Source organism: Brienomyrus brachyistius, unplaced genomic scaffold (assembly GCF_023856365.1).
Source record: "Brienomyrus brachyistius isolate T26 unplaced genomic scaffold, BBRACH_0.4 scaffold35, whole genome shotgun sequence".
Lineage (NCBI taxonomy): Eukaryota > Metazoa > Chordata > Actinopteri > Osteoglossiformes > Mormyridae > Brienomyrus > Brienomyrus brachyistius.
In genome coordinates this window covers 1,505,953-1,522,401 of record NW_026042310.1, presented here as the reverse complement: position 1 = coordinate 1,522,401, position 16,449 = coordinate 1,505,953, and the positions used below count along the sequence as shown (strand labels likewise).

The 16,449-nt window shown below is 47.0% G+C and overlaps 1 protein-coding gene across 1 annotated transcript in view; it reads left to right on the top strand.

Annotated features, from left to right (window-relative positions):
- Positions 1 to 16,449, top strand: part of galnt10 (UDP-N-acetyl-alpha-D-galactosamine:polypeptide N-acetylgalactosaminyltransferase 10 (GalNAc-T10)) — a 34,882-nt gene that overhangs the window by 7,128 nt on the left and 11,305 nt on the right. The window contains 3 exon segments of the mRNA XM_048997625.1: positions 4,895 to 5,000; positions 5,098 to 5,236; positions 6,826 to 6,992. Coding sequence (XP_048853582.1) covers positions 4,895 to 5,000; positions 5,098 to 5,236; positions 6,826 to 6,992 — 412 coding nt within the window.

Below are 16,449 nucleotides of genomic sequence, written 5' to 3'. Positions count from 1 at the left end.
TTTCGTTCCGGGAGGATTGGGTATGTGCAGCAAGTTGCCCGAAAGGTGGTCAGAAAATAGATTAGCGGTTACTTCCAGCATTTAAGTCCCGCTCAATTTTGGAATGGTTCTCGTAGTCTGTATTAAGCTGAGGTTTCGTTCGACACCAAACGCCACATTGTGAAGGGGGGCTAGGCTGCGTGCTAAACTTTGTCACACTGAGAAAGGGGAACAAACTGGAACACAGGCAGGAAGAGAAGGGGGGCTCCAGCCCTCCTCGTAGTGTAAGTAAATTCCGGAAAGCAGAAGGTACATTGACAGGCTCGTGGTGACATTAAGCTTACGCTTGACCTGCGGGGACATAACAAGGGAGGGGGTCGCTGACGCTGCTAAATCGCAACATAACAAGATAAGGTAAAAGGGAACGGGTGTGGGGACTAACGCCAGCAATGTCAAAACAATAGTTGTATGTTACGCCAACTGGAAAGATACCAACAAGAACAGTAGACGTCCTAAACGGGGTATAAAAGCTAGACACAGACAACAGGGAGCTGAGCTTCCCTTGGTGTTTACTTTTGTGCATCTGAGAGTGGCTCCCGGATCGATCTGTGCAACAAATAGAGAGCTGACTTACAACCATCCTTTGCCTCACGAATGCATCTTTTCCTCATCAACGGACTCGGTGGAGTCGAACTCCAACAATCGGCATGGTGTCGATCTTTGGCCGCCCAATTTGCAACCCTTCTCTCCGCCTGTATGGGCCCCATTTGTCCGTTTCAGAATCGGGGTCCCCAAAATCCGCCTCGATAGGGGCGGGCCGCCCCCTCTGTTTGTTCGCAGCAGCCGCTTGCCGAGCCGCGCATTAAAAGGGTACATTAAAGTTAATTAAAAATCACTCAGGCACGCGAAATTGCCCGTTTTTCAGTCGCTGCTTTTAGTCTGATTCTTCCCACCGACCGTCATTTAGAAAAAGGAAATAAAAACAAGGATGATTTTGTCTTCCCGGCTTGTCCAAATGTTTGCGTTGTGCCCTGAATGCTAATGACGAGGGTGCCGGTTTGTCATTGTCACTCGCTGCCCGCCATCACAGAAACACACTCGTCCCACCGATTTTTTTTTTTTTTTTTTTTATTTTTATTTATTTTTTTTTTTTTATTATTATTTTTTTTTCCTTCCTTAAACGGGAATTAACGTTGGCGACAACGGCTGAAAGGCCACAATGTATAAAACATAAAAATAGTATATAAAGGGAATGGGATCGTTTTGCAAATCACTTGGACATAGTTTTTTTTTTTTTTTTAACTGAAAAATCTGTGTGGCTCTGGAAAAGCTGACAGGCCGCTTCTGCGGCAGGTAAACGTGACAACCCCCCCCCCCCCCCCCTTAAAATGGGCCACTCGCGGTGCCCTGGACTGTCGACTTACTGCTGTGAACCATATTGTCTTTTTGAAAGGTTTTTACGGGGCAGGAGAGGGGGGGGGTGACTTCCTGTCATCGCGTGTGACCTCACATGGTCATCTGGCAGACGCTGTCGGAGTCGGGGGGGGTCAAACTAAAGAGGATATAAGAGAAAGGTGTGAAATGCTTGACCACAGTGATGGAGTGAGTCTTTTTACAACACAAACTAATATTTATTTGTTTGTTTGTAATTCTCACTGTGACAGGGCCTCTTGAAAACCCCACCGATGTGCCTCTTAAGCCTTTCAGTGCCATAAACAGGAAGTTGGTGTGGACAGCGTGATCTCTCTGCGTGTCGCATGTCTGTCTACAGCGATTCGGCTGGTGTAACTTCTTAAGACGGTTTGGGCGGCTCTCAAAGCAACACGCCATGACTCACGGCGAGCCACGTAAACGCATAGAACTTATTAGACTGCACGTCCCACGGATGCCTTTGGCCGTCATTGCCGGCTGGGTCTTCTGCACTCTTTTCGTTTGTCCGCTGTGGGGTCCAAGATTCATCTCTCCCCACTGGTCTGAGCAAGATGGAGGTGCCACTTGAAATCTCCTGTGAATGCAGAAGGTGGAGGTTTGTGTAGACGTTCCCCCACCCCCCCGGCATCCTGTTTGTGCTTCTGTTTCTCTCTTTATGTTTTTTATATAAATATATACTTTTTTTTTTTCCTTTCCAGCTGAAAAGTCTATTGAGAAAGTCCTCAGTGCAGCTGAAATTGCAAAGGTGCTCTTGGCCCTCAGCTACCACAGTAGTGCTTTCTGCTGACAGAAAATCTGTCTCAAAATCTCAATTCGTGTTCCATCCCGCCCCCCCCCCCCGCCCCCCCTCAGAACTGCTTCCGCTTATTTTAATTACCAATTCAAAATTTCTATTTATAAACCTATATTTAATTATTGAATGCAGGGGGACTTTCAGCCTCATATTCGTAGGTAAATATTTTCCCGCGTATTAGTACCCACTCCTCAGCTAGCTAATACGATTCCTGAAGTAATGCCGTCTCCATGGTAACCGCAGAGCACGTTTAATGCTCCCCCCCCCCCCCGAAACTTTCTTGGTCGTTTCCCTCGGTAACGGCGACAGAATGGATTCCAGCTCGGTTAATTAAGCCTCGGTTAAAGTTGGTTAACGGCGCGTGAGCGGATGCCGACCGATCCGTGAATTCGTACCGTAGCTCGACCTCCATGGAGATGCGATGTGGGCTCGACGCTCATCATAATGCAGGACTTGGGGGGGCGTCTCTTCGCAGGGGGAGGGGGCCGGTCCCTTGTCTCAGGCAGCATATGTTAACACTGGCGAGATGATTGAACTGCAGCTTCAAATAGATGATAGACGCGGCATGAAAGAGCCTTGAGCGGGAACCGGTGTGTGGCAGTACAGAGGGTCTCTGACAGACGTGGCTCCTCCCCATCTCTGCTGATGCGAACTAATAAAACATTGATGCTCCCCTTCTGACAAAATTATGAAGCTGGCTATTTTTTTTGACTGTAACTTTAATAAATGACTGCTTTCGCTAGATGTGTCGCTTCAGCCTGGTGCATCGCTGTGCTTTTTATGTAATTCTGCTAGACGAGCCAACTGTCTGTGTCAGGATCTGACTCTCTTACATATAAGCTGGTAACTTTTTAATATTCATTTGGCTCCACGGCTGTTCTCTTATGACATTATATTTCAGACAGCGTCTGTGTCTTTAAGAATTTATTCAAAGGGTTTGGCGAAAGAACATCCCAGAAAGTGCTGTTTTACATCATCGCTATCCGCTTATTTTGCCATTAATCCCGAATGCTTTCTTCATGTCGTGTTATTCACAAAATGGCACTTTACCGCGTCTGTGTTACACACGTCCCTGTTTGTCTTTAACAAGTAAGAAATATTGCGCGCGTGAAATAATGTTGCTGCTTTGTAATTCATTATTAAAAATAAAAGCTAAATATGGATTGAGGGATTGTTATCAGGCGGTTATAGTTGTAGGGCCTAGAAGCTTTTAGAAGGAACGCCGTTGGAACTAATGCAGGTCATGTATATCTTCAAAGAAAAAAAGTGTGTATGTGTAATATATATAACAAGCATGCATCATTTGCACAAGTACAGATACATTGGAGTGCTTCTCTTGGCGAGCCCCATCTTGCTCTCCATGGCTTGTGTGTATCGGGGGGGGTGTCACAGCGCAGGGTCAGCCAATATGCAGCACGTCTCTGGACCTGGGGGCTAAGGGCCTTGCTCACTGAACCACAGACATGTGACTGTTTCGCCAAGGCCGGGTTTCAAATCTGTAATCCTCTGATCGGACACAGAGACTTAGCCCACTGAGCCGCTCACCGCCGACGTGGCTTAACGTGTTTGGGGGAGGTGTGACCATCCCAGGGGCGGAGACTAGCGGTCAGGTGACACACACAGTCCAATAAAGCTTCAGTAATGTCTCAGCCATGTACAGTACAGAATGAAACAAGATAACGTTCCTCCTGATCCCAGGATGCAACATCATGATGCATTTTCATTTAACCGATTGCTTTTGTTCAGAGTGACGTACAGGCGAGCCGGTCGGCGCATTACCGACATGCTGTATGTGTCGTCGAGGAGTCGCCTGGGCTTAAGGGCAGCTAGGCAGGGCTTCCTGTAGATGCGCAGGTTGAAGGGTAATCTGTTTCGGAGCAGGAGCTCCACACGGATCTTCCAACACAGCATTGCAGTGCAACAGGCAGAATATTTACAATAATTTACATACCGCAATAAAAATCCAATACAAGTGAGCCGCACAGACATTCGCTTCACCTGTGAATTATTACTGATCCCCAAGATCGGGTTTCGGTTTTGCTTGGAAAATCCCCCCCCCCCCCCCCCCAAACCCTAATTCCTGCCTCTGTTGTCGTCCTTCCCGCAGTCCGTCTCCCGTTTTTTGTTTTTCCTCCATTTCTCACTCTCATTCCTTTCCACCACCACCCCCCCACTTCACATAGCTACCTTTTTACTCTTCCGATGTTTATGTATGGCTGAAAGTGCTCTCTGCCTCTGCGTCCGGATTACTCATCTGATACACGTCATTACCGATACGACGGAGTAAAAAAAATAAAAAGCCGTTTGTACTGCACAGGGCCCGGCGTAATGCAAAACTCGGCTCTATAATCACTGTGTTGAGGAGCTTATAGATAGATCCTTGGGAACATTCTTAAAGGTAGAACATTTATCGACATAATAATGGAAACCAGTATGATCCAGATCCACAGTTATCGAGGCTGGAGGCTTCCGCTGGCTTTTAGCGCCTCAAGGCCGTCTGTGAAGTTGTTCACACAGCAGAATGACCTGGTGAATTTTTATGCTTTTTATTCCAAGGGCACTTGGTCTATAAGCTGCAGGAACATGTGTTTTTTTTTTTTTATCCCTCACTTCTTAGTTTGTTGTTAAATTGTATGTCGTGTTGGAGGGGAGCAGACATGAAAGACGTCTGGGCTTGGTGTGTTTCAACAGTGGCTGAACCCGAGACCAGGGAAGGAGGCACTGCTGGGGCAGGATGGCGTGAGGAGACGAGACTGGCATGATTACGAGGCCATCAGGAGGGACACGGCACGCTCAGGTGCGCCCCCATCCTGCCGAGCGCTGCCAACACGCACAGAGACGCATCGTACGTAACCGGCGTGATGGGATCGCTGACGTGCTGTTCTTCCCTGAAGGCAATGGAGAGCAAGGCAAGCCCTTTCCGCTAACGGACGCCGACCGCGTGGATCAGGCTTACCGGGAGAACGGGTTCAACATCTACGTCAGCGACCGGATCTCCCTCAACCGCTCCCTCCCGGACATCCGACACACGAAGTGCGTACACGCTTTCTATTGACACAGTAATTAACCCTCCCCGCAGCAGTAGAGGAGCAGGTTGGCCAATTCAATCCCATAATCCTTTTCACTTATTTTTTCAATTTGTTGTAAAAAGCTACCTTGGCACAATTCGATGCTTTAATATGGTGGTATGACTTTACGTCTTTACTTCCTGCCACCCCCCCTGGTCTTCCCCATGAGAAATATGTCCCCGTAATCCTGGAGCAGATCTGCTGCGGTGACGGTAATGTATGGATGTACTCGGCGGACTCTCTCCCCAAAGATGTTTAGTGTTTCATCACATCTTCCTAAATTGAATTCTGCCGGAGGTCTCTCTCATAAGTGAGATCGCTCTCAGCGTGTCAGTGTTACTCTTGGCGGAGACGGCCATTCTCTAAAAACGACGTGGAAACTCCACCCCCCCCCCCCCCCTTCCCAAACATACGCCCTCCACCTCTGCCACACGATGTGACTGTAATGCAACGCTACCAGCCCTGGAAAAAACACTCCAGCTAATAGTTTGCTAATAATTTCTTCCCATCGATTTTATTTCTAAATGCATGAATTCAAATGATTTTAATTACATTTCGCAAGTAATGGTGTAGATAGCATCGATTTCTGAAATATTTGTCGTAACTTGGCACAAACTCGAGAAATGTTAAGCTTTTCTTGTAAGTCAAAACTGATGAACGCCTCTGGTTCCAGTAAGGAGAGGAGGACCGATTTGCCGGTATATGCTTGTATGTGTGTGAACATTTAATTCACGTGTAACTGCAGTCCTCTGACTGGGCAGTATATCTACATTTCATTTAGCAGATGCTTTTGTCCAAAGGGAGGTACTTATTTGAGATAGCGGGGTCAGCCAGTCCCCGGTGCAGTTAGGGGTTAAGGGCTTCGCTCAGGAGTCGTGCAGTGAAGTCACTCTGCCGACCCTGGAATTCGAACCCACAACATTCTGATCACAGACCCAGTGCCCCAACACGCTGAGTCACATGCTACCCCTCATTTCCTGCCCCCCATCTCTTCCCAGCACAGACCCCTCCTGATCCCACCCCCCCCATGCCAGAGTGTTTTCTGGCATGAAATCAGTCAGTCCTGGGTGAAAGTCATAACAAGAACACCATGACTGTGAAATGTGAATTGAATAGAAATTGGATTTATAGTAAAAGGAAAAATGAAGGCATCAGACGCAGACTGATAGCAGGATTGACTGACACAGTTGGGTCCTCGTATCTCCTGGAGATTGTGAGGTTTCTGTCCATTTTAATACATCCAGTCTCTCCTTTGAAACTGTGAAAAGCCTTATTGCATCCTGCCAGTTTGTTGGGTTAGTAACTACCCCCACAGCAGACGAGTTAGTCGCCTTTCCGATAACCCATGCGTGACGCCACTTCGCCCCAACCCCCATTGAATCCGCAAATGACGTTATTTCAGTCTACATCCCTAAAATGAGCGAAGACTTCAGAACATTGTTGTATGTCGATGAGTTAGCGTAGCACTAACATGGGGAGTGAATAGCGAGCGAAATGGCTGCTGGGGTCGACCCTTGGTGTTGCTAAGGCGACGGTCTGCTTGTTGTGTCACAGCTGCAAGCGGAAGCTGTATGCCGAGAAGCTGCCCAACACCAGCATCATCATCCCCTTCCACAATGAGGGCTGGTCGTCGCTGCTTCGCACCGTGCACAGCGTGCTGAACCGCTCCCCCCCAGAGCTCGTGGCCGAGATCATCCTGGTGGATGATTTCAGCGATAAAGGTACCGCCCCCATCTCACCCTCTGAAACGGCCCACTCGTGTGGCCTCATCCCCTGGTGTGGCCACACCCACTTGAGTAGCTCTGCCCCTGATGTAGCCACACCCCTTTGTATCTACATCCACTTGAGTAGCTCTGCCCCTGATGTAGCCACACCCCTTTTTGTGGCCACACCCCCCTGAGTAGCTCTGTTACTGGTACAGCTGCGCCCCTTTGTGGCCACACCCCCACATGTAGCACCGCCCCCTCATTGACACCTCTTCACATGCCGTTTTGTTTCCCTCCTATCCATCGATGGAGAGGTCGACACGCAGTCCAGCCGAACACCACGTGGTTAAAACGAGGCTTTATGACTAAATGCTTAATTAAACTTTAATTAGACCTCCCTGATTTGTCTCTCATTGAAGGATGTTTACCGTCTGTATTACTAATGAATTTTTCTGCTCGTTAAGAGGATGAGGGAATAGAGTTGTTCATTTGCCTATTTCTGAGAAGTACATGGATGAGTTCAGTCTGTGTTGGGGGGATTACCCTGCCACCTCCCCCCTTTTCGGGGAAGAAATGGTGCCTTCTGCACCCCCATTTAATGAACCAGAGGCCCCCTAGCATGTTTGGATATTGGTGGTTTGGCGGTGTTCATTTTGGGTTTGTCTCTTCATATACTTACACCCCCGACGTCAAGGACCATGGACGAAAGTCCCGTTTTCAAAAAGCCCCTTTAATATCCAAGCCACTCCCATTTAAAAACCCAGTCACGGCACTAACCAGTTACATTTCCCGACTTGTTGACACAGAGTGGATGATATTTGTACATGATTCTGTTTGGATTGACTCTTGGTCACTTTTTAAAAAGCTGGAGCCAGCCCGGTTTGATTGACGCGGTATGTCAATATTTAAAGTGACTGAACCCCTCTCTTCGCTCGGTGTTCACTGTCTGCAGACTGGGCTTAGAAGACTGTTAATCAGTTCTGCTTTTTTTTCCATTTTTTTTCCTGTTTTTTTTTTACGCTTATCCTTCAAAAATTTGGTTCGTATGATTCGTACTTTCGTATGATTGAATATCGTATAGTATATATCACATAGCTTTCTGCATTTCTCTTTAAGTAGGGAAAGTTTATATTCACGCTCATCTGATAACTTTTGGTGTTAAAGTTGTCCTAGAACATCATTTCCTTAAGCCCGAAGCACATGTGATCACCGAGCATCATCCAATCACAGCTTAACTTGTGCCCACAATGACTAATAAAGGTATTATGAAGTCTAGGCCGAATGGCTGGTTATTGACAGTAAGCTCTAAACTCTGTCCAATCCCTGCTTAGTGTCCGCCCACAAAGGGTAATTATTCAGGCTGAATGGTCAATGATTGGCAGTAAGCTTTAAACCCCGCCCACCTGGGCTTTCCATCTTCCGTCAGTTGTTAACCGAGTAGATGCGTGATGGCTTTACCTGCACTGAGAAGATAAATCCTTCTAATGCTGCGTTCCAATTACCCCGGAGGTCGGAAGTCAGAGCTGGGAAAGACGTCACATCTGAGTTTCTTTGCGTTCCAGTACAAAAAGTCGGAAACCCATTTAGCAGTGCCAGTTCTAGCCAGGTTCATTGTTAGCTATTGTTAGCAATACCAGTGATGACGTATTACGCGGTATTTTGGCGTACAAACACTACATGCAACAAGTCCACAGATATCTGTAGGACAGTACTGTGTGTACAGCCGATTTTAACAAAACACAAAGATGTAAGTGCTACTTAAGGAGTGCAAGTCGATTTTTCCGACTTGGAACTAGGAAATTCCGTCCAAGTGAACGCGCATAGACACCGGAGGGCTGTGACCTTGAGTGTTTGCCTGAATGTCCGGCTATGCTCCCGAGAGTCCAAATGCAAAGGGAGACCACCTCTTTGTGGAGGGAGACCCCTTAATGGAGGAAAATGGTCTTTGTGGTAATGGGATTTAGGAAGGGCAGACCCCACCCACCCACCCCCAAGTGAGATCAGTGTCCATCAAACCTGACAGAGGTTGTGCATGTAGACATGGAGCATATAGTTGGGGCTGAGGATTTGTTTTCCGGATCTTTAAATATCAGTGAATGACTGTTAGACGTCTCCTCACTCATCCTGGTAGGTCCATAAACGATGCTTGGCGGTCTGCAAGCCACCCGTAGATATTAATAACCGCTTGTATCCACAGACGTTTAAACGAGGGGTAATTCATCGCAGAAAAGCCCAGCAGAACAGCTTCATAAGTCTCTGATAAGCAGTGTGGCGACACTTGTGAAGCTCGCGATAATATTCACGTCTGAAAGCGCGCTGAGCAAGGGAAATAGCGCGGTTATCGTTTTAAGTTTCAGAAATACGCAGAATCGCACTGAAAAAAGCAGCATGTAGCTTTGGGCTGCGGCAGCTCGACTTTTGTGTCTGTTTTGGGTGTTTTTTTTTCTTTTTGCAGTTGTTATTCATCTTTAAGTCGCAAGTGGTAGCTAATGGATACCGACGCGGGATCATTACCAGCGTTTAAAGCAGCAGGCCTGATTACTGGATCGGCACTAATTAGTGCTGTTTTTTTTCCCCTTTGGGAATTTCTGAAAAGTCATTGGTTTTGCGAGATGGTCATGAGCACTAAGGGTTGTGCTCTGCGGTAGATTGACGTCCCCCCCCCCCCCCCAGCATGTCCCCCAGCCTGGGGTTGGTTGCTAATGCTAATTCAGAAATTCCACCTCCACCCCCTCTAGCGTAGTGACTATTTGTGGCCAGCAGGGGCTCCCCGAACGCATGGCTTAAGTCTACCACTGACTTGTCTGGGATGGGCTCCAGGACTCTGGGATGATGGATAGATGGATGGTTGATGAATGGATGGAGCTACACGCATGAAGACCTTCATATGAGCAGCCGTAAGATCCGATCGGCCCGACCTGTCTGCGTCACACCCCAGCTCTGCTTTTATTGCCGCTTTATTTCCGCGTCTCCGTCTCGCAACAGCCCGCTGACTCGCCGCTCTCCTTCATCCATCCCCCCCCTCGCCCACCCCCCACCCCCACCAGTGCCGGCTTCTCTAAAAGTCTGCGATCTCATTCTCTTCATCTTTGCTCAGATTCCTGAGTCTCCTTCAATCCCCAGATAAGAAATTATGAGCTTTTTCGTTCCGTTTTTTTTTTTTTTTTTTTTTTTTAATAAAAAGTCACTACTTTGGATATTTCCCCCTTAGAAGCGGAAAAGATGCCGCAGATGTGAGGGATTTTCTCGACGAAGTAGCCGGGATCATTATGGTTAATTTTGGCGAGAGCCCTCTTAGTGCCCGTAATGCAGATTTTTGCCTTTACGTGTGACATCAGTTGATTTACCTCAGTGACCAGTGACACACCCTGCCCCCCCAGGACCTGAACTGTACCCTTATCTCCTGGGGGGCAGTCCTCCCCCCCCCAGCCCTGCTCAGTTCAGACTGGTCTGTGTCCCTGAGATGGCTGAATTTATCTCAGACTCTGCCTCCGTTATTAATTGATTTGTGTACGGGGGAAATGGCCATAATTAAAAGAGCATTTTTCTATGGTAACAAATGTGCATTCTTATCAAAAGCATGTCGAGATTAATGTGGTACCAGTCAGGACAACATTATGATAAAAATCATTCATGCAGGCTGAATAAATTGTGCTCAGTGGATTTAATTTATCTTTGACATATAAATTAAAGATTAAAGTATTGATTTTCTTTTTTTCTCTCATCAAAGGGAAAACAGTGTGGCGCCCCCCTCCCCAATCCCCCCGCCTTAATACCTCCCCTGTAATCTGTTTTCTCATGCCCATCGATTTGGACCTTTAAAGGCCTCGCTGGGCTTGCCCACGTAGGAAGACCCGCCTGGGTGTTTACATGCCTAGCCTGCTGCTCCTTGTTTCCTGTGATGAAACTCCTTTGATGTTATATATCTGTCTGTAATTCAGTAGTGTGGGGGGGTGATCGATGGATGACATCCCGAACTCTGGTCCTTTCTAGGGTCTTGGCACTGATGCTGATAAGGATAGTGGCAGTTTTCCTTCCTTCCATCCATACATCCATCCCATAACGACGTTTCCACCACATTGCATTTCCGTCAGGGCAGAGAGAGAGCCCTCCTCATGGGTATGGCAGAGGGTTCTTTGGGGATGTTACGAGGGCGTGTGGCAGCTCAGCAAATGGGGGGGGGGTGTTTTACACAGGGTTAAAGAGGACTCGAGTCCGGATATATCCTGGACTCTCTGAAGAGCAGCGAATCGAGGTTCCTCTGTTTTCTAATATTACTGGCATCAGGAGAATGACAAGCTCCCCACCTGACATCACCCCCCCCCCCATCTTACAGTCTCCTAAAAGGCATAACTCATTTCCATTAGCCTTAACAAGTGTAGCCCTGTGCTCTGGAGACTTTAATTAATTTAAACACCTCTCAGTCTTTAAATCATTAATGACTGGAGATTATATTGGCTTTTCTGTATTAGGTCCGTGAGTCACGTTTCCCGGAGGCGTCTTGGGGACGTTCAGGACCCCGCCGACTCTGCCTCACCCCGCAACGATGCTGCCCTTCGTCGTCCGCAGCTCCTCGGGCCGTAAAGCACGATTTTGGAGACTTTCTGAGACATTTCACACTCGCCCTAAAATCCCGCTTTGAGCGCTTGTGTGAATTGTCTGTTTTAGCAGTATGTGTCCTGTAAATTCGGCTTTAAACCACCCAGTGTACCGGCTTTTCCTTCAGTGAGGAAACAGTAATTAAAAGTATGTATAGCCAGCAATTCATTAGTTTACTTTAGTTTACAGTAGAGTACCAGTAGAGTGCACCCATCTAAATTGTCAGTAAAGTATAGTAAATCAAAGGTAGTAAAGTAAACATTCCAGTATAGTACGGTAGGTTGCTGTATAGTGATGCAATAGTGTACAGTAAAATGCCGGTGGAGTAATGCGAAAGAGAGTAAAGGCCAATAGTGTACAGTAAAATGCCGGTGGAGTAATGCGAATGAGAGTAAAGGCCAATAGTGTACAGTAAAATGCCGGTGGAGTAATGCGAAAGAGAGTAAAGGCCAATAGTGTACAGTAAAATGCCGTGGAGTAATGCGAATGAGAGTAAAGGCCAATAGTGTACAGTAAAATGCCGGTGGAGTAATGGGAATGAGAGTAAAGGCCAATAGTGTACAGTAAAATGCCGGTGGAGTAATGCGAATGAGAGTAAAGGCCAATAGTGTACAGTAAAATGCCGGTAGAGTAATGGGAATGAGAGTAAAGGGCCAATAGTGTACAGTAAAATGCCGGTGGAGTAATGCGAATGAGAGTAAAGGCCAATAGTGTACAGTAACATGCCGGTGGAGTAATGCGAGTGAGAGTAAAGGCCAATAGTGTACAGTAAAATGCCGGTGGAGTAATGCGAGTGAGAGTAACGGCCAATAGTGTACAGTAAAATGCCGGTGGAGTAATGCGAATGAGAGTAAAGGCCAGTGAAGTGGTGCCAATGAGACCACATGCTCAGTTCAGTAATGCCAGTTATAGTAAATGGCAGTACAGCAGAGTAAGCCCAAATCAGAGGCATGAAGGTGACAAACACCAAGGACTGAACTTCTTGCTCTGGTTCATGCACACACCGGTAATTTCCCTGTGGGGGTCTGCGGGGGGTCGGTCAGGGCCCATATATCGTCCTGGGTAACAGACCGGGTGTGTTTGAACTGCCAGTAGAGTCAGTCAGTCAGGCTGCATTTAATGGGAAATTACAGCAAGATAAGGCTTTGTTCGGGGGGGGGGGGGGTCTTTGCGGCTGGGGTACGTGTCAATAAGGGGCTGGAGGTCGAGTTAAATAAGGAGCTTTGAGCTGAGATCCATGCCGACTGGGGCATGAAGGACACATCTCATCTCCCCGTTATTCTCCCGTGACCTGCCAGGACCTTCCACGGGGGGGTGGGGAGGGCCAAGGTTGCTGCGCTGTAAAACCTGTCCAGCCCACCTGCTCTCTCCTCTCTGGGCTGCTCCCAGTCGACCAGAGCACTAAGAAGACTTAGGGTTGTAATTACATGAAGCGTGAGAATGTAGCCGCCCCCCCCCCCCCCCCCCCCTTTTGCATGTGTCTGTAGGCTGTTCAGTTACCCCCAGAGAGCCCAAGTTCAGTCAGCATCCATTTGTATGGTAGAACTTTGCATCGCTGCGATTGGCCAATTGGTCTGTCAATCATCCATCTCCTATTATCCTTCAATCGAAACCTGGACTTTCAGGACTTGATCAAAGATGCATGTTTATGATTGTGTGCAAGTCGATAATTAATTCATTGCCGGTGATTGGCGTGCGTGGGCTGCGTTATAAAGGAGCAGCGTATGGAGGTTGACCGACGATGTCTGGCTGTATGAGAGGACGTGTTATAAGGCACATTCCTCCTTCAGTTTTCATGGATGAAGGGCTGGCTGCTTAACCGCTAACCAGATGACAGGGACACGTGATGCACATGCAGAGGTTCTGAGGGCTGGAGCAGATCGGCGGCACTCCGGAGGTCAGTACCTGCACTGCACGCCTAGGTTTGCGGTCATGGGGTGAGGTTGGGGGGGAATCCGTGACCTATGGGCTGAGTCAGTGTCAAAATCATCAGTAAATCCTCCAAAAAAAACAAAACAAGCAAAATGCATTTGAAGCTGCAATTCTATCCTCTCAGCTTCATTACTGTTGACATCGTCACCGTGGCGATGTAGATTTCAGACCCATCATCGCCTGGCCCGTGAAGCACTAACAGAAAGTTCCAGGTTCTCATTTAAAGCCAAAATTAGGGCTGTAAATCATGTTGCTTGGTGTTTTTCAGGAGTAAATCAGCCTTAATCGTATAGGGCTGCTATGTTAGGGTTGTAATGGAATTCTGGCTTTAAAACTGTAAAATGGGGGGGGGAAATCTGGGATCTTAGAGGGCTCTGTGGGGTTAGGACTCCGTGCCTTTGATCAGCAGGTTGCTGGTTCAAATCCCAGGGACATCAGAGTGAGTGATTTCAGCATTGGGCCCCTTACTCCATTTGCCGCAATTTCTCTCTGATCCTGCTTTCTCAGTCGCACATCACTAAAGCATCTGCCAAGTCCATAAATATAAATGTGGCGAAGCTCATTAATAAGCGCGAGGAGGGTACTGCAGGTTGTTACTTCCCCCTTCTTGATTGGTTTTAGAATGAGCTCGAATGTGACTGGTTCTCCAATAGTCTATGTTTCTCCCCGAATCCCGGCCGGTCTCGCTGGGAGGCTTCCTGGAGGAGTTGCGATTCTGCGGCTCCGGTGTTCGAAGTTAAATTCAGCCCCTCAGACTGCTGAGCTCGTGTCGTACTGCAGGTGTCTGCAGAGTGATGGAATCATTTCCGTAAGAGATGCGTGAGAATTCATCCCAACGAGCCCAGGACCCAGGTCAAGTCCAGGAGAAAAGGGACTCCCTGCTACGGCGTAGCTGCTGGGGGGGGGGGGCAGGACCACAAAGCTATTCGCAAGCCCTTGTGCAAAAGCCATTTTCGCATCTTTATTAAACACGGGCTCTCCGGCGACAGCCAGACGGCGTGCAGTTACATCCGAAGGTTTTCAACGATCTCAGCATATCTGGAGGCGCTTAAAGATGTCGTGCTCATTCCCTGGGGATGAAGCCCGTCTCTTGTGGTTCTCAGACGTAGTGGAATCCAGAAGCTACTGGGCAGGATGCTGGTCTATCAGTGGACACGCAGGTTCATACACGCGCTAAGGGCAACTTTGAGATAAGTCAGCTGACTGCAAACTCTCACGCACGCACAAATACACATACACATATATCTTTGTGGGGACTCTCCATTCATTCTATGGGCCAAAACCCTAATCCCAGAAATGACAACCTTAACCTCTACCACACACACAAACACACACACACACACACGCACACACCTTTCACAGCAGTGATGACTATTCGTTTCAGCATAGCCCGATCTGGCATCAAGCACACAATTACATTCTAAATATTCCACATGTGACTTATTACTCATATTACTGTACCTATTTAGGAAAAACGGAGCTTAAGGACTTTAATATGCAAACTAGACATATTACCTTATATATTCAGCCATATAAAATGTCAGAGATATTATGCAGTGCGTAATGAATCATGGAGTTAAGCAGTATGCACTTGAAATGCATGAACGTGTTTTTTTTTATTTTATTTTATTTTGCATACTCGATTTGGAAACAACTGAATGAGCATATTGTCATAGCAACGTTCTGTGGTTGGAACTGTTTCCATAAATACAGGTGTTTCATGCATCTGAATTTCTCATGTGAGTATATTAGACGGTTTACGGTATTGTATTGATTTACAATACTCTGACACTGGTACAGTGACTTAGTTTCTGAGTTTGTGGTGACGCAGGATGATTTGGTCGTTCGGTAGTATGTTTTATATGGCCTTATTTATAGACATGTCCAAGCCTCCTAAGCAGAATTTGCTGCCTTTTGCTCCCGCTAAGCTTTTAATTATAGCCTTCATTAAGCTGTTTGGTGAATTTGCCGTCATTCAAATCAAACAACTTTAAGCCCGGGGATGAGTGTAGGCCTGCCCTTCCTTTTCAAAAAAAAAAAAAGTCTGCCGTACCTTTTAAACGATCAATTTATTGATCAATTGCACTTAAACAATTCGCCCAAATTGATCGGATGCAAATTTAAGTGTGTTTAATAAGGAAGAATTGGGTAAGTGGGGCATATCTTAATGTGAGAAAGGTGACCGTGTACTATATTAGGTTGTCAGCAGAACTGTTTGGCTAGACTTAAATAGTGCAAATTAAGCCGACAGCTCGTCAAGACTAATGAATTAAGAGCTCAGCAGTTAGGAAAACCAGCACGCCTGCCCACTCCGGGGAGTGGAGCTTCTCCATCGCCGTGCTGTAGGATAATTGTCTGAATTCAGAGTTTTTTTACTTGGTAGGTTCACAGTCAATTTGAAGGTTTTTTTTTTTTTTTTCTTTTGACACCCCCGATTACAAGGAACTTCTTGTCAACCATCCCTGGGACGTGTGAAAATAGTTTTGAGAAGTGGCGTATTGCAAAGACTCTGTTAAACCTGGGGCCCGGCTCGTCAGACTCCGTCGCGTGAAACATCCCGTCCAATTAGGATTCTTGAATTGGAATGTCTGTAATTTCCATGGCAACACTGCCTTAAATGCCTGACGAATGCGACTTTTGATGGAAACGTCCTCGTTTAAGAACGTTCGTCTTAGTCAAGAAACGTGTCCGTTGATGATATTCCAATAGCTGTGTCCGCTGTGTCTAATAAAAACGTATGTCTTTCTGCAGCAGACGATCGTTCATAGAACTCGTGATAACGGACTCTACATTTTTTTTTTTTAATTGGTTATCAGTTTTTATGCCAAATGGATCCATTTGAGTTTGACGTGGTAACCTTTCTCCCTGTCACTTTGTGATATGAATTTGCACTGAAGGGATAATGACTTTGACTGTTATATTACGGTCCTGTCAAAGTATT